Source organism: Argopecten irradians, chromosome 8, assembly GCF_041381155.1.
Source record: "Argopecten irradians isolate NY chromosome 8, Ai_NY, whole genome shotgun sequence".
In the NCBI taxonomy this organism is placed as follows: domain Eukaryota; kingdom Metazoa; phylum Mollusca; class Bivalvia; order Pectinida; family Pectinidae; genus Argopecten; species Argopecten irradians.
The window spans coordinates 23,782,965-23,806,530 of record NC_091141.1 but is presented as its reverse complement, the minus strand read 5'-3'; the positions used below and the strand labels follow the sequence as shown (position 1 = coordinate 23,806,530).

At 36.1% G+C, this 23,566-nt stretch overlaps 1 protein-coding gene across 1 annotated transcript; it reads right to left on the bottom strand.

Annotated features, from left to right (window-relative positions):
* Positions 1-11,279: 11,279 nt before the first annotated feature.
* On the bottom strand, positions 11,280-22,291 carry LOC138329736 (cytochrome b-c1 complex subunit 7-like). Its single transcript, XM_069277024.1, has 4 exons — positions 22,174-22,291; positions 15,987-16,026; positions 13,545-13,673; positions 11,280-11,491 (listed from the first exon to the last, which is right to left on the bottom strand). The coding sequence occupies exons 2-4, from the start codon at positions 16,006-16,008 to the stop codon at positions 11,295-11,297; spliced, it is 348 nt and encodes a 115-aa protein (XP_069133125.1). The 5' UTR covers positions 16,009-16,026; positions 22,174-22,291; the 3' UTR covers positions 11,280-11,294.
* Positions 22,292-23,566: the final 1,275 nt, after the last annotated feature.

The window sequence follows — 23,566 nt, the reverse complement described above, 5'->3', positions numbered from 1 at the left end:
TGGTCTATAATACGACAAAACATCACGGCAGTCCGCGAAACTGAATATAAAATAATTCCGTCTAATCACAGTACCACGTCGACCGAAACTCGATTCTATCAAGACCAATCTACGTAGTGGGTGACAGTGTTCTGTTTTCAGCGGCTGCTAATCAGTTCAATTAACTATGGATCTTTTCCATCTCGGGTAACTGGGGGAATGTATGGCTGTGATGTAGGGTCTGTAGGACCTGAAGAAAGTGGTCTTCTGGAGCGATGGTCGAAGGGGCAGCACTCGCGAACACCACAAGGGACGCCAACTGGGCAGGAAAAAGCATCATCTGAAATGTGACCGAGATGATGACAGTAAAAAGGCAAGTAAAATTTGTCAAATTGCAAGCCGAAAACATAGAATGAAATTGTATTCAAATTTCAAGCCGAAAACATAGAAGTGAAATTGTATTTTGAACTCAAAATCTGGAGGATTACGACTTTGAAATAAATATGTCGGGACACCGTAACTACACTCTCTCTCGGGCCGGCCCATGGATATCTTACTCCCAACCTGCAGATATTAATCATGTCCCAAACACACAATCCGCAGAATTTTATTTGCTGACAATTATTCCAATCGGTAATTGATTTGCGGCTATTTCGATATTTTCCGTCGACTGTATGGGTAGTTTTCCAGTATACTAATTCATGTGTAAGACTCTATATGCATGTTTCGAGGACGAGAGCCTGTTCAGAGTGATCCATTCAAAACCTGACACAAAAGTCCCTTAAATGACTCGAAAGCTTTTTCGATATACGTTTAACACAGCTTAATAGAACTGAAATTTTAAAAAAAAAATTGTGTACCAAATGGTGCAGGCGCGCAAAGATGTTCTGGTGTCTTTTATATTCTTATATTCTTATTACAAAGAAAAATATTTAGGAAAATAAATTATAATTTAAAAATGAACATGTTTTTAAGTTCTTGAGTAGATAGCTTTTCATAACAGAATCAATGTTTCAATACATGTAATTGTAGTAGTCAGCATTAAATCACATAATGACTTATTCACATTTTATGTATATGCTAAAAAGTAATTGTTTAAGAAGCTTTTGTTCACAATGTGAATTTATAATAATTAAATAAACAAAGAAAGTTCCAGATAACTAACCTCGATGTGTTATGGACGGTTGGTTCGACTCTCCGTACTAAGTGTAAGTCTTATCATGGTCAGTCTATTATTTATATAGTATGTCTTCTGGTGACTATTGCTTTGGAAAACATAGCACCGGTCTAATTCACGAACCGTCCAGGATTCCCGCCACAAAATCGAGTGTTCATTTGAGTCTCCAGCCTACCGCTGATTACTCCCTCGCGCGATCCATCAGACTTCTAATCGTCTGATACCTATCGAGGCGCGTTATATTTTATGAACCCCTCATGTATATAGAGGCCCCTAGGGCAAGTGATCTATAATAAGACAGGAGATCAGTCGTAGGGGTTAACTATATACTCTGTAAAGACAAATTAACCAAGGATGGTCCAAGCGCACAATATCAGACCGCTAGTACTCAGATCTCCCTCAAACCCGATAAATCTAACTATTTATAAACCAGAGATACGATAAGTGGTATAAATCTTTTGAGCAACCATATTCTCAACAGAAGTACAACTATCAATAATACACTCATTAATTCGCATAATGATTTCGGTGGCAAAATAGTTCACGGCAACTATTAGAAATTTGAAGAATGAAAGCTGGGCATTTTAAACAATATTATATTAGGACAAAAACGTACATACGAATTTTTTTCTAAAATGTCCTGTCATTCTGACTCATGTACTATTTTCTAACCTCTACTCATTATATTCATCAGAAGCGAATGTTCGAACTTCGAACTTAAGACCGCCGTTCGTTGGTTTCCTCCGGATATTTTTGCTTTCTTCTGCCTCCTTAACCCTCCAGGTTTTTTTTTTATGCTGACTGATATCAGGACGAAAAACTAATCAAACAAAACCAAAACAAACACCACTAAGAGAAAACACTAATTTTAAAAGAATTATGACTCAGTGTGGTAATTTTTGTAAATTACAAGTTTGCATCAGTGTGATACAGCATTGATTACATGGGAAAACGGGTACATGGTCCTAGTTGTAAGAGGTGACAGGAACTTGTGCTCGCTGTTCCGGTGTTGGTTTTGCGGATGGGCGCTTATTACATACGTCTTATTGTTTGTTAATTTGTTGGGTTTCTTTGTTGTTTTTTCGCGCTATGTAGATTTTATCAATTAAATTCCACGCTTAAACTGAATTAAAATCGACCGAATTGGTATTTGTTTATTGTTATAATATACAACAAGAAAGATATATACGATAAGATGAACTTACTGTCAAATTTTTATTAAAAAAAAGTAGTTTTTATTTTTATATCATGCCGCAAAAACAGAAAAACAGAGCTCAAATCACGATAAATAATTATTGGTTCTATAATGGATTCAATCTGAAATTTATTTTCATTCAATTGTGCCATGAATTTTAATTAAACCTGCTGATTCAAACGCAAAACGAATATTTGTAAAAGGTATATTGATTGGGGGAAATCCGATTTATTAATAAGCACCACTAATGACAATAGACTGAAAATAATGATTTCTCCATTAAATACCCTATCTAACTTCTGAAAAATGCCAATGATACAATTAATAAATCAACAAAGCGTTTCTTCCAATGAGGCATTTGTAGGCGGATTTTGTTATGAACAAATGTATCTACAGTCCTGTCGGAAAAAAATGTTATGTGATGAGTTCAACATAGCCATGTAAAAGAGTGATACCGTAAATAACGATAGTTTGACTTTGGAAACTTTTGGTGTTTTAGTACAATAATTTGTTAATTTTAGCGTTTCCATTTACCTATTGTATCTATATACATGTTTTCACACATTTAATAAAATGCAAAAACTCGAACAGATGGAATTGTTTATATAAATTGAGTATCATTAACGAATAACAGAAAGGAGAAACCAGCAGCTAAATTCAAAACAACACAATTTAATTATATATACAATATTATACAGAGATGGTTTACAATATCTAAAGTAATTGGTGGTGGTACAAGAGTAGTACGATGATTTAAAGTGTTACTTATCTGTATGCGAATGTCCTGGTATAATCCTTGGTCCTTCCAGGTTTCAAATTAACAATAATCACAAATCCACAAGGAAATTGAATGTCCACCGATGATTTGTAAAGTTCCAGGCAATATGAATAAATCCACACAAAGTGTTGTAATAATCCACAGATAAAGTCACAATAGCTCTCCCAATAGAATCTTATATGGCGCTGTACAATTCTTGATATGTCTTATTACAGGTCTCATTACAGTTCTGATTAGCCTTGGACAGCTGGAGTATATATAGCTAAACCGTAATTCAAGAATATTGGAGAACCTTCTACTTCTAGAAATATCTAACTAAAAACAGTAAACAAGTAAACACACATAACTTTCTGGAAATAGATCATTCTAGATCTCTACTTAAAATCAACATGTTTACAAACATATTTGTTTATACATGATTATATTCTAGAAAGTTCTATAACCTAAATCAATGATATGACCTTCATAGGATGTATTGATAAAAAAACTATAGGAGTTATCTCCCTTATCTCATAACTACATGTATTTAGTGTCATACATAACACACCCCTCCTTAAAGAAAAGAAAGTTTTCTTGAAAAGGAAACTTTCTTGAAATATTAAGTCATATTTAAATCCTTGATAAAGCATCAGCCAGAATATTGTCTTTCCCTTTGATATGTTTGATGTCAAGATTGTACTCTTGCAAAGTCAAACTCCACCTGAGAATTCTTTGATTTTTGTTTTTCATTTTCCCAATGAATGTCAAAGGGTTGTGGTCGGTGAAGACCAACACAGGCACAACTGTAGTGCAGAGATACACATCAAATTGGTTCAAGGCCAAAATCAACGCTAAACATTCTTTCTCAATGGTGGAATAATTTCTCTGGTGTTTGTCAAACTTTTTCGAGAAATAACAAATTGGATGGTCAATTTGTTCAGTACCTTCTTGCATCAAAACAGCACCAACACCTACATCGCTGGCGTCAACAAACAGTTTAAACTGTTTATTAAAATCTGGAGCAGTCAGAACTGGTGAGTTTGATAGTATGGCTTTCAATTTCTCAAAGGCAGACTTACATTCGTCTGACCAGACAAATTTGACATTTTTCTTTAACAAAGCAGTAAGTGGAGCTGCTATAACAGAGAAATTTTGACAAAATTTTCTGTAGTATCCAGCCATACCAAGAAACCTCATCAGCTCTCTCTTGCCTCCAGGAGCTGGAAAATCTATAATTGATTCTACTTTGGCCTGAACAGGTTTAACCTGCCCCTGTCCTACAACATGGCCTAAAAATTCAACAGTTGCATGACAAAATTCACATTTCAATAAGTTTACAGTCAATTTCATGGTAGTGAGTCTTTCGAAGAATTCACGAATCCCGCGTAGATGGTCTTCCCACGTGTCGTGGTAGTTGATGACGTCATCAATGTATCCATCACAGCCTTCCAGGTCTGATATCACGCTGTTAAGAAGACGTTGAAATGTTGCCGGGGCATTCTTCATACCAAACGGCATAACTTTGTACTGGTACAAACCTTGCGAGGTTACAAATGCCGACACTTCTTTAGCTCTTTCTGTTAAGGCACCTGCCAATATCCTTTCAACAGGTCAAACTTGCTTACGTACTTGGCTTTGCCAACTTTGTCAATACACGAGTCAATCCTTGGAAGTGGATAAGAGTCTGTTTTACTGACAGAGTTTACTTTTCTGAAGTCAGTACAGAACCGGTATGTCTTGTCTGGCTTTGGTACCAGAACACATGGAGAGCTCCATTCACTTTTGCTTGGTTCAATAATATCATTGTCCAACATGTATTGAATTTCTTTCTTTAAGTGTTCTTCTTTCAAAGGATTGACACGGTAAGGATGTTGCTTGACAGGTGGCGCATCGCCTACATCCACGTCGTGATAGATAGCATCTGTTTTGCCTGGTGTATCCGGAAACAAATGTTTATACTCAAGTATCAAATCTTTAAGTTCATTGCGTTCTTTTTCCGATAGATGACATAGTTTCTTGTCCAAGTTCGCGAGCACATCTGAGTTCCGTAACTTAAGACCACAGTCTAAACCTACATCTTGTACACCACCATCTAAGTCTAATTTACAAATATCAGCTGTACTTTCACTTTGTGATGGTACAGAGGCCAAAGTAGCAATAGGTTGAGAGGTCTTGCTCTCTTCTCTATCTACATATTTCTTAAGCATATTAACATGACATAATTGAGTTTTCTTGCGCCTCCCTGGAGTTTGTACAATGTAGTTAACATCATCGACCTTTTTCTCAACAACATAAGGTCCAAAATATCTAGCTTGCAAAGGCTGACCCGGTATTGATTGGTAATAGGGCCAAAATTTTGTCACCTGGATCAAAACTTCTTGCACGGGCATCTTTATCATACCATGTTTTCATTTTGGTTTGAGTAAGGGCCAAATTTTCTTTTGCCAATTCACATGCCCTTGTCAACCTTTGCTTAAAGTTAGACACATACTCTAAGAGATTCACTTTAGAATCTTCGTTCAAAATTTTGTCTTTCAAAATTTTCAAAGGACCACGTACAGTATGTCCAAACACAAGTTCAAAGGGACTGAAGCCAAGAGATTCTTGTACAGATTCTCTAACGCCAAACAACAACATGTGTATACCTTCGTCCCAATCTCTTTTGTTTTCAAAACAATAAGATCTCATCATATTCTTCAATGTTTGATGAAAACGTTCTAAAGCACCCTGAGACTCTGGATGATAAGCACTAGACTTATACTGCTTGATCTGGAGCTGGTACATGACTTGTTGAAAAATACCAGACATGAAATTCGAGCCTTGGTCCGATTGGACAGCTTTTGGAAGACCAACCAATGTAAAGAATTTAACCAAAGCCTTGACTATGTTAGGGGCTTTAATATTCCTGAGTGGAATGGCTTCAGGAAAGCGTGTGGAAGCACACATAATAGTTAAAAAGATACTCATTCCCAGACTTAGTTTTGGGTAGAGGACCTACACAGTCTATAATGACTCTACTAAATGGTTCCTCAAATGCTGGAATGGGGTGCAAAGGTGCAACAGGGATTTTCTGATTAGGTTTCCCTACCACCTGACAAGTATGACAAGACCTACAAAAATCAGCCACATCCCGTTTCAACTTGGGCCAAAAGAAGTGATCTAAGATCCTGTTATAAGTCTTGGTCACACCTAAATGCCCTGCCATAGGTACGTCATGAGACAAACTCAGAATATCTTGCCTATACCTCGGTGGGACAACTATTTGATTGACAACCTTCCAGTCTTCCTCGGGAGACACATCAGGGGGGCGCCACTTGCGCATCAACACACCTGACCTACGGAAGTAACAAACCGGGACTTTCTCAGCCTCTTCCTCACTCAAAGCCCGATTACACAATAAGGAGATTTCAGGATCTTTTTCCTGTTCTACTATAAGCTCCTCTCTAGACAAAGATGATTTACTCATCATGTCAGACAAAGAAGTACCCTTGTTAGGAACAACTATATCACTATCAAAGTCTACAGGATTGTTCAAAAGATCACACTTGCTCCCGACATCCTCTATATCATGAGCCAAGAAAGTGTCACCTAACCCTGGACTATAATGATCCTCAACTACTGCAACATCAGAAACCTTCTTACTCATTGAACGAGTTACAGCACAAGAAGGGAAAATACCAGGAAATTCCTGTTGAATAGTCTCAGCATCATCTGTTTTATCTGGAATACTGGACACTAAGGGATCTACCCTAACTTTCTCTCCAGCCAAGTCATTGCCTAAAATGAGCGACACGCCCTCTATGGGAAGTTCCGGTCTAACACCAATGGTGACAGGCCCAGTAACCAAGTCTGACTTTAAATAAACACAATGGAGAGGCACATTAACAAAACCTAACTCTACACCTTGAAGCAAAACACTACTACCAGATGAGGTCTCCTCAGACAAAGGCACTACGCCATCTAATATCAAAGAATGAGAAGCCCCAGTATCTCGCAAAATCTTCACAGGTTTCAAGTTGGTAATATCACTAGTAAGTGAAACAAAACCTTCAGAAATGAAGGGAGAGTACTTCTCCAAGACACTATCAGACTCTGAGCTCTTCATCTCAACAGACACTTTAGAATCTTCCACAATATCACTAAGTTTCTGACTAGGCTTTGACATAGCTAACACAGAAGGAACTGACTGTTTACGCCTTTGCTCCTTACGCTGGAGAGAATAACATTCAGACATAACATGCCCTACTTTCTTGCAGTAATTACAAACAGGACCAGAAGGAGACCCCACACCTACCCTATCATCTGTTTTAGAAGCAGACTTAGTTTTATCACCTAATTTAGGTTTGTCGTTGGAAGGGCCACTAAAGGTTGGGTTCCTAGGCTGACCAAATTTACTAGTACCTGTGGTACTGTTTTTGTCTTGAGAACTGTTTTTAACAAATGAGCCTTTGTGGGTGAGAGCGTAATCATCAGCCATTGTAGCTGCTTCACTAAGTGTTTCAACTTTTCTCTCATCTAAATGAGTTTTTATGTTTGTGTGGACACAACGTTTAAACTCCTCTATCAACAATAATTGCCTCAATTTACCGAAATCCTCATCAATTTCTTTAGAATCACACCACCTATTAAACAATTGTTCCTTTTCTCTGGCAAATTCTACATGAGTTTGTTCATCTCTCTTTCTCGAGTTTCGAAATTTCTGGCGGTAAGCCTCAGGAACTAACTCATAAGCTTTCAAAATAGCTTTCTTGACTACTTGGTAATTTGAAATCTCATCTACAGATAAAGAAGAATAAATGTCTCTAGCTTTACCAATCAAGACACTCTGAAGAAGCATTGTAAGCTTATCTTCAGGCCATTTCATACTGTCAGCTATTTTCTCAAAATGCAGAAAATACTTGTCAACTTCTTTCTCTTGAAAAGGAGGAACTAACCTAATATTTCTACTGACATCAAAACCTCTGTTTCCTTGTAAACCCCTAAAAGTTAGATTACTTGAACTGTCTTGAGAAGCTAGCTCTAATTCTTTCATTCTAAGTTCTGTTTCAGCTTGAATTTTCTGCTTCTCTAGCTCTAACATCTGATCTCTCTCAATTTCTTTTTCTCTTAACTCCTTTTCTATTTCTCTTTCTCTCATTTCTTTCTCTATTTGTTTCATTTTCATTTCATGTTCAAGTTCCATTTGTCTAATTTGGATTTCTGAAGTGACTGTTTCCTCTATACTATCTAATGCACTAGAGTCAAATTTGCCATTGTCAACAAAATATCTTATAATTACATTCCTAATTTCAGCTTTCCTCAAATTAGTTTTGATAGTAAGGCCTAAATGTTTACCCAATAACAGTAAATCCTTCTTACTAACTTGCAAAAGAACTTCCAGGGATGGCGCTTTAACAAACTGTTCTACCTGCATAGTAGTCATATTTATCTAGCTGTTGGTTTCAAATGTAAACTCAAAGTTTGTACACAAATTTTGAAAATTTCTTAATTAATTTTTCAAAGTTAGATTCCACAAATAAAATATCGATCCCGGACGAGCCCCCAATTCTGTTACATTAACGAATAACAGAAAGGAGAAACCAGCAGCTAAATTCAAAACACAATTTAATTATATATACAATATTATACAGAGATGGTTTACAATATCTAAAGTAATTGGTGGTGGTACAAGAGTAGTACGATGATTTAAAGTGTTACTTATCTGTATGCGAATGTCCTGGTATAATCCTTGGTCCTTCCAGGTTTCAAATTAACAATAATCACCAATCCACAAGGAAATTGAATGTCCACCGATGATTTGTAAAGTTCCAGGCAATATGAATAAATCCACACAAAGTGTTGTAATAATCCACAGATAAAGTCACAATAGCTCTCCCAATAGAATCTTATATGGCGCTGTACAATTCTTGATATGTCTTATTACAGGTCTCATTACAGTTCTGATTAGCCTTGGACAGCTGGAGTATATATAGCTAAACCGTAATTCAAGAATATTGGAGAACCTTCTACTTCTAGAAATATCTAACTAAAAACAGTAAACAAGTAAACACACATAACTTTCTGGAAATAGATCATTCTAGATCTCTACTTAAAATCAACATGTTTACAAACATATTTGTTTATACATGATTATATTCTAGAAAGTTCTATAACCTAAATCAATGATATGACCTTCATAGGATGTATTGATAAAAAAAGCTATAGGAGTTATCTCCCTTATCTCATAACTACATGTATTTAGTGTCATACATAACAATATGCATTGCTAGTAAACACTTGAACATCAACTTCTTCTGGATAGGCAAGCTTTGCTGGACCAATATGGATATGGTGTTAAAATGCTATTTCAGGCTAATAATTCTAACCCAGTTTTACTAATTTCCTATTAAAACTAAGCAACTAATGTTCATAAAAGTGTTTTTCCTTTATAAACTATAGTAAATTTGATTCCCTCCAAAAGGGGAAAATCTGAAATCCCAGGGCCATGAAATTCACACATTTTGTAAAGGGCCTTAAGACCTTCCAATCTATGAAGATTATTTGGTTCCATCCAATCTATGAATTTAGAAGACAAATTTTTGATAAGTTAGCCAATTTGACCCCTTTTGGCCCCGCCCCTCTAAACTCTGAGGGTCAGCCAGGACCAATATGGATATGATGTTAAAATGCTATAAATCTCCTATGAAAACAAAGCAAATAATGTTCATAAATTAATTATTTTCCCCTATATAAGCTATATTAAATTTGATTCCCTCCCCAGGGGAAAATCTGAGATCCCAGGGCCATGAAATTCACATTTTTTTGTAAAGGGCCTTAAGACCTTCCAATCTCTGAAGAGTATCTGGTTCCATCAAATCTGTGAATTCAGAAGAAGATTTTTGAAGTTTTAGCCTATTTGACCCTTTTTGGCCCCGCCTCTAAGGCCCCTGGGAGGCAGTCATTGAAAATTTGTTAATGGGATTCAAAGGCCATCTCATGGGAATAATTCTGACACTATTTGACTTATTTTCTATGATAAATGACCAAATAATGCTCCAAAATGGGTTTTTACAATATAAACTATAGTAAAGTTAACCCCCTCCCCAGGAGGAAACCTGAGACCCCAGGGTCATATAAAAATTCTCCTTTTGTAATTTGCGTAAGAAATTGGACTACATCAAATACATTTTTGACTTATTGAAATTTTTTATAATTATAAGATATCTGTGGTAAGTGTATAACAAACTATTCTTATAACAAAGTAATTTCATTGGATGGTCCCCAGAGGTTCGTTATAATCTTGTTTTACTATGCATGTGCACGTGTTGTACATCATATTTACTAGCTAAGATTTACATCATCAGAGGGACAACTGTAAACAAAATCACTTGCACTTCCGAGATAACGTTCTCTAATACAAACTAACTTATAGCTCAGGCAAACTTTTCATTACCAAACAGACATTAAAATACTCTGGCTATAATTATAAGCTAATTGAAAAGAGAAATTCATTTCAATCAGAATTTCCGAAATAAGACATTAAATACTTAATCAATTTTACAATTTCATTACAAATTTCCATTAAAAGTTAAACTCGCATCATTCATTATTCTTTTCATTTGAAATGTTTATTTAAAGTTTAATTCGCATCATCCATTATTTCCTTAAATAGAATTTTCTATATAAAGTTTGAACTTGCATCATCCATTATTTTTTTGTTAAAATTTTCCTTAAAATTCATTAGAATTTCCCATTAAATGTTTAACTCGCATCATTCATCATTCCTTTTATTAGAATTTCCCATTAAATGTTTTACTCACATCATCCATCATTCCTTTTATTAGAATTTTCCATTAAAAGTTTATAACTTAATCATCCATTATTTCATTCATTAGAATTTTCCATTAAATGTTTTACTCACATCATCCATCATTCCTTTTATTAGAATTTTCCATTAAAAGTTTATAACTTATATCATCCATTATTTCATTAATTAGAATTTTCCATTAAATGTTTTACTCACATCATCCATCATTCCTTTTATTAGAATTTTCCATTAAAAGTTTATAACTTAATCATCCATTATTTCATTCATTAGAATATTCCATTAAAACTTTTACTTACATCATCCATCATTCCTTTTATTAGAATTTCCCATTAAAAGTTTAACTCACGTCATCCATTATTCCTTTTATTAGAATTTTCCATTAAAAGTTAATATAACTCACATCATCCATAGTCCATTCCTTCCTATCCAGGATTGTCTTGCCTGTACTGTGTAGGAAAGCTCTGCTAATTCTAAACTGCCTTTCACGCTGAACAGATTCAGGAAGTCGCTGGACTGCAGCCTCCAATACTCCTGGGGCGTAGATATTACGCTTCGTACAGTCATCCCGGTACAGTCCTGCCAACGTATAAAAATAAATAAAGGTCTCAAATTACCGAGTGTTAAATGGGACTTATTCATGTACCATGCAATACTCGATAATAACGTAACTATTTATAATTTTCCTGCTGAAATGACGTCTGAGCTGGATATCATATTTTGATGGCATTCCATCACCAATAGACTAATAGAATCTTACATGGGTCGGTGAAGTGGACAGGGATATCTCAACCCGAGTGAAAGAGTTAATTTTGCCAGTCAACCCGAGGCTTGCCGATGGTTGATGGAAAAAATCTTTCATGAGGGTTGAGATATCCCTGTCCACTTCACAGACCCATGCAAGATTCTTTTTCTCGCATACTTAGTAGAACAAATTACGAGATTCCACTTGGTTTCCAGCTTTTTCATCGCGCCATTATCGCAGGAACGTTGTTATGCGTCAAAATTGATGACGTCATCTACAATGCGCGGCGCAGTTACGCCACATGTATTGATGACGTCACGTTATTATCTCGCACCTCGGACAGGGAAATCTCACTTGATACCCGGTGCTAGATTTTTCTATCTCGTCCGATCTGTCTGGTACCTTTACGCGAATTTTGGCGGAATTTTACGCAATTCACGTAACAGTCCGCGCCTGTGACGTCAAACTCTCAAACCGGTGACGTCACAAGCGTCAGATAATCAATATATATGCATTCAGTCATTTACCATGCATTGTTTGGTTGTTGTTTTTAATCATGAAAACAGACTGTACCGATTAATCATCGTTTTCTCTTTGATATAACTGAACTATAGTTTTATGCGGAATGACTGAAATCGAAGCGCAGATGAAATGGTTAATCGGCTTTGAACCAGGAGGCCCAAGACGGGATAGTTTTACACTCTGAACGCGTATATAGATGGGTTTTGTTATATCTTAGAGGCGCGAGAAAAAAAAAATCTATTACCTTTAAGTGATCGAGATCGGGTTATCTCAGTCTCGGGCTAAGATTTTGTAACATCCAAACCTCGGCTAACGCCTCGGTTGGGATTATGTTACAAAATCTTAGCCCTCGACTTAGATAACCCGATCTCGATCACTTACAGGTAACAGATTTTATTAATCTAGCGCATGTGAGCTGTCTTACACCCCCCTGTGTAAGATAGAGTTATCTTTTCTACAGCAACCGCGGGATATCAATAACAATAATCCTACACAATCATTATCGAGTATCACCTGGTACGTGAATTATTCCCATTTATAACAGATTTTTGAAATGAGTCTTAAAAATGTTCATTTTTGCGAGTCTTTACCAGCAAAAATCAAAGACAAGCTTCTTTAAATCCAATACAAATTTATCACAAACTTAGATTACTTATAACAAGCTACATCTAGCAGAATTTCAACGTCAAAATAGTAGGCATAATTCCATGGGAGCAGCCATTTTCTCATATTTAACTTCCTCAAATCGTGACGTCAATTAATTACGTCACAATGGACTTTCAGTCAATGAAAAGTGCTCCAGGTTATACATTATACTTCTGACACATGCAAAAATATTGGATATCAGGCAGATTATGGGATAAAATATTTCTTTGAACTTAACACCAAAGATTAATGGTCTGTGAGAAGTCATGTGGGCAGTAAATGAATATTTTGAAATGTGGTTTATATTTTTCAAAAGACTATCGATTATGAGAGGTAATAATCAATTATTAAAATGGGAAATAACTTAATTGTGCTTATTTTATACTGTTCTGAATCTTTACTGCCATATATATATATATATTGGTGCAAAACCACACTTCAAAATGCCTTAGGCATGTTAGATATGTACAAAAAAAAATAAAAATTAAAAAAAAACTTCTTTTCACTGTTAGTTTATCTGATATATCTTTCTAAAATTCTTCAAGTCTTAAAGATTAAATATATAAATATAGGGAATTTTTTTGTAAATGGTATACAATTATGAAATCGAATTGTGATTTTAATTTACAACCAATTCCCAACACTAAGGTCTGATCCATGCAAAACTAATAATATAAAAGTTTTATCGTTAACGATTATAAATACTTAAAAAAGACTCACCCATTTGTGGATAATATATTAATTTTCTGTAAACTTTCTTGTTAAACATCTGGGCTAAGGGATTTGAGAAAACTGCAGTCGCAATACTATCTGCCCATGAGGTCTTCACCACTTCAGACGAAATGCGGGCTGAAAAATAAACATACAAACAAATTAAGGACTTATATTAAATTCATGTAGCAATTCTATCTTTGTATATTACAGAGTAACGTATATTATAATCATCTCCTTTGCAGAAAGGTTTTAATTGTGACATCATTATATTTTGTGAGGAAAATGTGCATATTCCAGTATCAGGCCTTAATCAAATTACAATACATGAAGCAGTATGCGCGTGTACACTGATGATCGTAATATATTATACATGTTCATGTGCAATCTGGAATCCAGTATATATATATATTGTGAACATACATATATATAATCTTTGACCATACATGATTTTGTTAGTATCATGTTTGATTAATGTAAAATTGTTTGTATATACATAAATATTTACCGAATTGTTAATTGCATTATTGGTAAAAATACTTCAGCTGTTCACTGAGTAACAATACTGTATTTGCTTGGAACTTTTATTTTGATTGGACACTTGATTTTTATATAATAAAATATGTCTCAAGTTAATGCCTTATCAAATCCACTATCAATTCTTTATACTGTAAAGTTTATAATGAATAAACAATGTTATTTCATGGACTTTTCTTGATGTTAATGTTTGCAGGAATATTTAAGGGAACAGATGATTATTTCTTTTAAAATTCTATTCCGGCTTTATGGGTATGAGAGGATAAAGATAATTGATCTGTAAGTCATGTAATCCTGATGAAGCCATATCATGTTCTCTGTGTGATGAAAATTGCTCCATATCAACAGAATAATAGTAATCAACACTATGCACTTAAAGATGCTCCATCGCTGACAGAGCATAAATCATATTCATTATTTTAACAATAATTGGTGTTTTCTCGTATATATATATGTCTAATTAAAGTGAATAGTCGGGCAAAGAAAACCAGTCTAAATGCGTTCATTGGCCTTCCAAAAGTTCTCACATATTAATACAACGGCCAAGTTCTGCTTACGTTTCCCAGTTCTGACCATTAAAGTAAAGGAAAGTTGAAAGCATTGAAAGCGAGGCTGCGTGTAAATGTACCGTGTAACCATGGACATAGTCAGCCGGAAGGACCAATTAGGATTCCTATACTTTAAATTAATTTCTTCGTACGCAGACAGATTTTGGCGAGAGATTTTATTTTTCCATTTCATAAGAAATTATATTGGATACATTCACACCATTTTTACCGACTTTAGCCATCCTTGCCCGACTGTTCACTTTAACACAAAAAATAATATTAGATAATTTATTTTGCCTTTGGTACATGTGCAATCATTACTTTATTCCATATAAGATATAGTGACAGATTTTTTTTGGGATGCAATTAATTATTTTTCATATTTTTAAAATGAAGTAAAATTAGAAGCTCAAACTTTTCAATGTTGGTGTAAAGTATACGTATCTCCTAACCTTTGTAACTGAAGAAAAACACTAAATCGTCTGCTCCTGTTTTTGATAATGAAAAAATACCATATGTCAGCGGTGGAGCATCTTTCGTAATAAGATAAAATTAACCATACATATAATTATTGAACCATACGCTACTGTTTAGGTGAACTTGGATAAGTTTTTATATTTCAGAAAAAAACTTTTATCTAATCATATTACCGTCATCCATAAAATGTATTACAATCAGCCAGTTTTGAAAAGACGTTAGATGGTACTGTCATCTCGACGACATTTTTCTAGCACTTTATGTAATAAAATTAGTTGCTTTCACAAATATCTGAAATTATATGTACATGCAGCTGGTACAGATGATTCTCTGGGTACCAATGGAATTCTTTCGTACATGTATTTATCATAAAATATAGCAAAATCAGCTCAAGCTGAAGCTAAGCCATTATCTTCGCATCCATTTTTGATAACCGTAATATATATTACGTATACGGTCACCAATGTGTGCACAGTCACGTAGGTGTACAGTAGTCATTATTATTATCCACATGTGGGGTTTGCGCTGGATGGGTATTCTATAAATGCGGTCCTTCTCAGATAAAATGGAGTCCCCTTATGTAATGGGGTGGACTTTCAGAACAAAAAGTGCATGGATCCTTTAGAATTTATTCCGAATTTGCATATTACAGAGTTATCTGTACTTGCAGGTAGGTATTGATTGTGACGTCATGTGTTCGTGAGTGTAACATCATACGTTTTGGAGAAAGCGATGTGAATTGTGCTCACAAAACAATGACGTAACAATCGATACCTACCCGCAAGGAAGCTAACTCTAATATGCAAGGACGGAATATGCTGAAAAAGGATATGGCCAATCTTAGACAGTTCATATATATACATTCATGTATACCAGTTAATATACTTACTGACAACTGATTTTGCACTCATCTTGACCAGCTGTGTAGCCTGCAATGAATGGCAACAAAAAATATTATAGTATTTTTAATATCTTACCATTTAAAGCTAAAGGCTCGCAGAAACATAAAAAAAAATCTTAGTCTTGTTTTATAATTATCACAGGAATTGAACGACCATTTATCAAAGTAACTCCTACATTTTTAGCTCACCTGGCCCGAAGGGCCGGTGAGCTTATGCCATGGCGCGGCGTCCGTCGTCCGTCGTCCGTCGTCCGTCGTCCGTCCGTCCGTCCGTCCGTCCGTCAACATTTCCTTTAAATCGCTACTAGTCATAGAGTTCTGCATGGATTGTAACCAAATTTGGCCACAAGCATCCTTGGGGGAGGGGGAACAGAACTTGTATAAATTTTGGCTCTAACCCCCCAGGGCCAGGAGGGGCGGGGCCCAATAGGGGAAATAGAGGTAAATCCTTTAAATCGCTACTTGTCCTAGAGTTCTGCATGGAATGTAACCAAATTTGGCCACAAACATCCTTGGGGGAGGGGGAACAGAACTTATATAAATTTTGGCTCTAACCCCCAGGGGCAGGAGGGGCGGGGCTCAATAGGGGAAATAGAGGTAAATTCTTTAAATCGCTACTTGTCCTAGAGTTCTGCATGGATTGTAACCAAAATTAGCCACAAACATTCTTGGGGGAGGGGGAACAGAACTTGTATAAATTTTGGCTCTGACCCCCTGGGGGCAGGAGGGGCGGGGCCCAATAGGGAAAATAGAGGTAAATTCACTAAATCGCTACTTGTCCTAGAGTTCTGCATAGATTGTAACCAAAATTAGCCACAAACATCCTTGGGGGAAGGGGAACAGAACTTGTATAAATTTTGGCTCTGATCCCCCAGGGGCAGGAGGGGCGGGGCCCAATAGGGGAAATAGAGGTAAATCCTTTAAATCGCTACTAGTCATAGAGTTCTGAATGGAAGTTTACCAAATTTGGCCACAAACATCCTTGGGGGAAGGGGATCAGAACTTGTATAAATTTTGGCTCTGGTCCCCCGGGGCAGGAGGGGCGGGGCCCAATAGGGGAAATAGAGGTAAATCCTTTAAATCGCTACTAGTCATAGAGTTCTACATGAATTGTAACCAAATTTGGCCACAAACATCCTTTTTGGAAGCGGAACATAACTTGTATAAATTTTGGCTCTGACCCCGCTGGGGCAGGAGGGGCGGGGCCCAATAGGGAAAATGGAGGTAAATTCTTTAAATCGCTACTTGTCCTAGAGTTCTGCATGGATTGTAAACAAAATTAGCCACAAACATCCTTGGGGGAAGGGAAACAGAACTTGTATAAATTTTGGCTCTGATCCCCCAGGGGCAAGTGGGGCGGGGCCCAATAGGGGAAATAGAGGTAAATCCTATAAATCGCTACTAGTCATAGAGTTCTACATGAATTGTAACCAAATTTGGCCACAAACATCCTTTTTGGAAGCGAAACAGAACTTGTATAAATTTTGGCTCTGACCCCCCGGGGCCAGGAGGGGCGGGGCCCAATAGGGGAAATAGAGGTAAATCCTTTAAATCGCTACTTGTCCTAGAGTTCTGCATGGAATGTATCCAAATTTGGCCACAAACATCCTTGGGGGAGGGGGAACAGAACTTGTATAAATTTTGGCTCTGACCCCCGGGGGCAGGATGGGCGGGGCCCAATAGAGGAAATAGAGGTTAATTCTTTAAATCGCTACTAGTCCTAGAGTTCTGCATGGATTGTAACCAAAATTAGCCACAAACATTCTTGGGGGAGGGGGAACAGAACTTGTATAAATTTTGGCTCTGACCCCCTGGGGGCAGGAGGGGCGGGGCCCAATAGGGAAAATAGTGGTAAATTCACTAAATCGCTACTTGTCCTAGAGTTCTGCATAGATTGTAACCAAAATTAGCCACAAACATCCTTGGGGGAAGGGGAACAGAACTTGTATAAATTTTGGCTCTGACCCCCCGGGGCCAGGAGGGGCGGGGCCCAATAGGGGAAATAGAGGTAAATTCTTTAAATTGCTACTAGTCATAGAGTTCTGAATGGAATGTAACCAATATTTGGCCACAAACATCCTTGGGGGAAGGGGATCAGAACTTGTATAAATTTTGCCTCTGGTCCCCCGGAGGCAGGAGGGGCAGGGCCCAATAGGGGAAATAGAGGTAAATTCTATTAATCGCTACTTGTCCTAGAGTTCTGCATGGATTGTAACTAAATTTGGCCACAAACATCCTTTGGGGAAGGGGAACAGAACTTGTATAAATTTTTGCTCTGTTACCCTGGGGGCAGGAGAGGTGGGGCCCAATAGAGGAAATAGAGGTAAATCCTTTAAATCGCTACTAGTCATAGATTTCTGCATGGAATGTAACCAAATTTGGCAACAAACATCCTTGGGGGAAGGGGAACAGAACTTGTGTAAATTTTGGCTCTGGCCCCCCGGGGGCAGGATGGGTGTGGCCCAATAGGGAAATAAAGGTAAATCCTATAAATCGCTACTTGTCCTAGAGTTTTGCTTGGATTGTGACCAAATTTGGCCATAAACATCCTTGGGGGAAGGAGAACAGAACCATTGGCTCTGACCCCCTGGGGGCAGGAGGGGTGGGGCCCAATAGGGGACTTAGAGGTTAATATCAAAATTCCTTCAGAAAAGAAACAATGAACCTGTATTCAGAACATTACTTGGCATTACACACAAACCAGGTGAGCGATACAGGCCCTCTGGGCCTCTTGTTTGAAATAACAATACAATTTACATGTATGAACAGCGACCCTGCAGGTGCACCAGAATTTGGGAGGAATTCTGACAATCTACCTGCTCTAAACATGATGTTTAGTGGGTTGGATCAGGGAGTCACAACTCTTAGTTTCTGACCACCCGAAACAGATCAATTTACCTAATCTTGAGAAGAAAATAAATCAGAAAAGGTTCTAGAGTGTAACTATAGTGTGACTAAAACATGAAATAATTTTCAAAATTGGGGCTGTAATTGATCCCATGAACCCTTGATTACATTGTATTAATTAATTAGCTGTTGCTCAGGTCTTCATCTGTATAGATCAACCAATGCAATTGCAACAAGAATATGCAAAAGAGTAAGACTGACTGAGGCATTTGCCAATGTTAGTCCATAGTTTTAAATGAAATATATATATTGAAACCTTCATGAATCTGTTTCCTTTGGTTAGAAGATAAGTCGTGATTTGTGACTCATAAATTTATCTTACTGAATTGGCCCAATTCAATTAAAATTAGACTTGTAATTCCACTACGACACTTTATGTTACACTGACTTCAATTGAAAATCTAACAACTCCCTGTTCAGGTTCACCTCAGCATGACCCCTATATGCTTAGCCAATCAGAGTAGTGTCACTTCTGAAATCTTTGATGTGAATGAATCTCTCAAAAGTGTAAGTGGCTATAGTATATATATGTCCAGATATGTTAATTCTAGGCCAGGGGTCACGCTGAGGTGACCTCGAACAGGGAGTTGTTAGATCTTTGTACAAATATTGGAGTGTAACATAGAGCATCATATATATATATAGTGGAGCAGAATTACAAGTCTAATTTTAATCAGAGATTTAAATAGTATTGGGATAAGTAACTAAGGCTGTTCTCGCGATATCACGTACACACCTATTGTTATCGTAAACGGATGAACGGTTACCGCGAGACCAAGTCGTGCGTCTGCGCACTAATAGCTGGAGGCGAGTTATCATAGTGTTAGCCCGTGAAGCTGTGTACGGCATATTTGACTACAAACCAATAAACATCGAAAAGTATCTGATAACTTTTTTACTATTACATTATATATTAGAGACGCTCATCTCATGCATGTATATATATTTTACATGTTGTGTTTTTATGAAAAATTGTAAAATTAATACCTATGTATTGAAAATTCTGTAAGTAATGATCATAATGTTAGTAAATTTTGGTGATTAATGACATATTATAAAAGCTTTTCTTGATTTGTTAGAATGAAAAATACGACACATATAAATTAAATGAATTAAAACCTGGAAATTCAATTCGGCTTTAGTAAAAAAAATTGCTTGGTAAAGTAGGATAGTTAAATAAATTATATTCAAATCTCTGGTGAAGCGGAATATTTACATTTCACTTAAAGATGCTCCACCGCTGACAAATGGTATTTTTTTCACTATCAAAAACAGGAGCAGGCGATTTGGTATTTTTCTTCAGTTACAAAAAGTTACTTACTTTACACCATTACCACCATTGAAAAGTTTGAGCTTCTAATTTTGCTTCGTAGTTAAAAATATAAAAAATAATTAATTGCATCCCGAAAAAATTCTGGCACTATATTCTATATAGAATGAAGTACTAATTGCGCATGCAACAAAGGCAAAATAAATTATTTAAAATATTTTTTTGTTTAATTAGACATATATATACACGATTAAACACCGATTATTGTTCAAATGATAAATATCATTTATGCTCTGTCGGCGGTGGAGCATCTTTAAAATTGACTTTTATTTCAATATGGTTCTATGCATTATAAATAAAGCTGTTTGGGAAAATTAAGATAAAAAATAGAAAAATATTATCTATTTTACAAACTTAATGTATAGCCTTCAAGACTCAGACACAGGTAAATGGACCCCTATTGAGTTAAGTGAGGCGATGACCTGGGGCGGTGGCCAGGTGTTCTGGCCGACGGTTCACCTGATGACAGTATGACACCTGTACATAGCAGTTGCAAATCACTTTCCGTTAATTAGATATCAAATTATGCTATCACAGCTCGATCGACACTGTATCTCTTCGCCATGATACATGTATGTTGGCTACCATCGATAATTTGTTAACACTTGTACTTGAGCTTTTAAAGTTTCCATATGTACAAACTCAACCAATAGAAAATTAATATTTGAAAACTTAATGGAAATCAGTCAATTATTGAATTCAGAGTACGTGGTTTTAATTGTGCTACCTTTCACGACCCTATCGGAACAGTATCGTCGCCATTATAAATTTAGGGTAGCTTCGATGATATGTGTACAGTTTTACCTCCGAAAAATTCAAAAGGTTCAATATGTTCAAATTAGATCAATTTAATATATTAACATTTAAAATTTACCAAGCAACAAATATTTGAAAACTAAATGGAAATCGGTCAATTATTGAATTCAGAGTATGTGGGTTTTATTATATTAATATTTCACGGGGCGATCGATTGTACCGATCGAGGAAGTAATCATGTCGGGATGAGGACATTCACAGTTAACATTACGTTTATTTAGTGTAACACCTCTACAATTATGAAAATGTGATGGATTATTCAAATAAATTACATTTTCAATAAAGAGCAAACTTTAAGCTATTTGGGGTTTTTTTCTGTTCATCTCCTGAATTATAGCCTAGATCGCTTCATCGGACGAAGCGTAGTTTCAATATGGCGTCGTTAGACTGTACTCGACTGTAATTTAGACACGCGATGCACTCTGGGATAGCTTCCGCTGCGGGCGTCGTTAAGTAAGGCTATGAGCTACCTTCTTATACCTACTATTTAAATCTCCGTTTTAATTAGATTGAGAACTGGCCCAAGTTAAAATGACATTGTTGGACACCATTGTGACTTGTCCTCTATTTCTAATTTAACAATTTGATAAGTGGTGTATACATGTATGTCGAAATCATATTACTTTCGGATTCCCTACACACTAGTTATTAGTAATGCACAAAAACATTTCCGTGGGCATTGTACAATGTATAAAGCAATGTTACATAACTGGGTGATACTAGCTTAAAATTGTGGATACGTGATACTGAAAGGACAGGCGTGTCGTTCAGTGTAAATCCACTTCAAATGGAAAATTATCTTCTCGTAGTTAAATATTTTTGTCAAATTGAAATTTATAAATAACATCCAAACTTCGGGTGAGCACATCCTTAAACGATATTGAAAGCTCAAAGCAAATGAAACAAGAAAATTGAGATTATTCTGACGTTGGACAACGAGCCCAACAGTGCCAGGTCAGTGGCATGGCTGACAACAAACGATGCCCGATTTGTCCTGCAAACGAACTTTAGGATTGAATCTTTGAATTATTATTTTTCTAATTATTCTCCAATGTAAACATCAGCATAAAATATTAGTAAAACAGTTAAAAATAAACGTAAAATAACCTATCTTTTCCTCACCTGATCACCGGTCTTCTTTCCGTAGTGACCTTGAGTGTTTACTCGTTCAGACGCTTGTAATTTGCCAAACGTGTAGGTTACCCAGATTTTAGCATAGGCACTAGAGAACCTCGATATGTTTGGTAGCAGTGTACAATAGATTTGAAAAATTCAGCAAAATAATGTGCAGGCTTTAATCATGTACACACATCTTTTTAACCTTATATAACACCTATATAAAAGTATATATATTTTTAATCTACACAACATATTGCAATTGTCATGCAGAGTTTATTTTTTGGAGAGGTCTGCATTTTGTTGTTTTGTGAGCCTGTAAAAACCATGGTAACCAATTTTTTTTCTTTGAAAAATTGCAAAAAATTGGCATTTTCAACCCAAACTCTACTGTACTAGAAATTTTTTTCTTGAATACAGTTTAAAACCAAGCATCACTGTCGTGATAGCGGAACTGAGCCTATTTCGACATAGGTATATTATTAAACTTTTGAGCAATCTTACCTCGTACCGCGGCTATCAATTTCTGCTGCTACAGAATTGAGTTTTTCCATCTTAGACGCACATTCGGATACCCTCTAAATCATTAATCTCAAACCCATTTTGGGGAATTTCTTAATGCAAATGCGAAGCCTACATATAATTCTCTAGATTGAATTCACCAATTTTAGGACATATACATTATGAAGATATGTAGAGGTAACTCCTAGGTGAAGAAATATATATTAGTATTATTCCTATTCATTGACCCTAATTATTTAAATCATCATCTATTTTCGAAAGATTTGATGTGTTTACCAAATTTGTAGTGATGTGATTCTAAATATAGTTCGTGGTATGTTTAGTCACCGCAGCAGGCTTCTGAAGGGTTGTTTTTTTATTGGCGGAATATCATTAGCTTCGCTATATCAAGTTTATTAATTCCTGCTCCAATTTAAATACCCGCGTATGATATCTAACATTTGACCTTTGCTTTTGTTTAAATTGTTCAAGACGTGATGATAAGTGAACAAGTAAAGACAAGCTTATATCTGTTGTTACTCTACAAAACTACCCAACTCGTTTTATGTTCATATTATACAAATTAATGGAAGTGGAACTTGGTAGATACGAACTCGGATAATTCGACAAACCCGGCTTAATACGAAGTACTTTGTCGGTCCCGGCCGAATTCCCTCATTTATCTTTGTTTGAAGAACTCTGATAATTCGAATTCGGAAAACTCGAAGAGCTCGGATAATACTACTAATTTAAAGGTACATACATTAATTTGTATAATATGAACATAAAACGAGTTGGGTAGTTTTGTAGAGTAACAACAGATATAAGCTTGTCTTTACTTGTTCACTTATCATCACGTCTTGAACAATTTAAACAAAAGCAAAGGTCAAATGTTAGA

Bases quoted from the DNA above. Each gene is read 5' to 3' on its own strand.
- LOC138329736 (XM_069277024.1), bottom strand. From the start codon at position 16,008: ATGAGTGCAAAATCAGTTGTCA. The intron at 13,674-15,986 runs GTAAGTATATTA...TTTATTTTTCAG, and splicing joins GAGTGCAAAATCAGTTGTCA to CCCGCATTTCGTCTGAAGTG. The intron at 11,492-13,544 runs GTGAGTCTTTTT...ATACGTTGGCAG, and splicing joins AATATATTATCCACAAATGG to GACTGTACCGGGATGACTGT.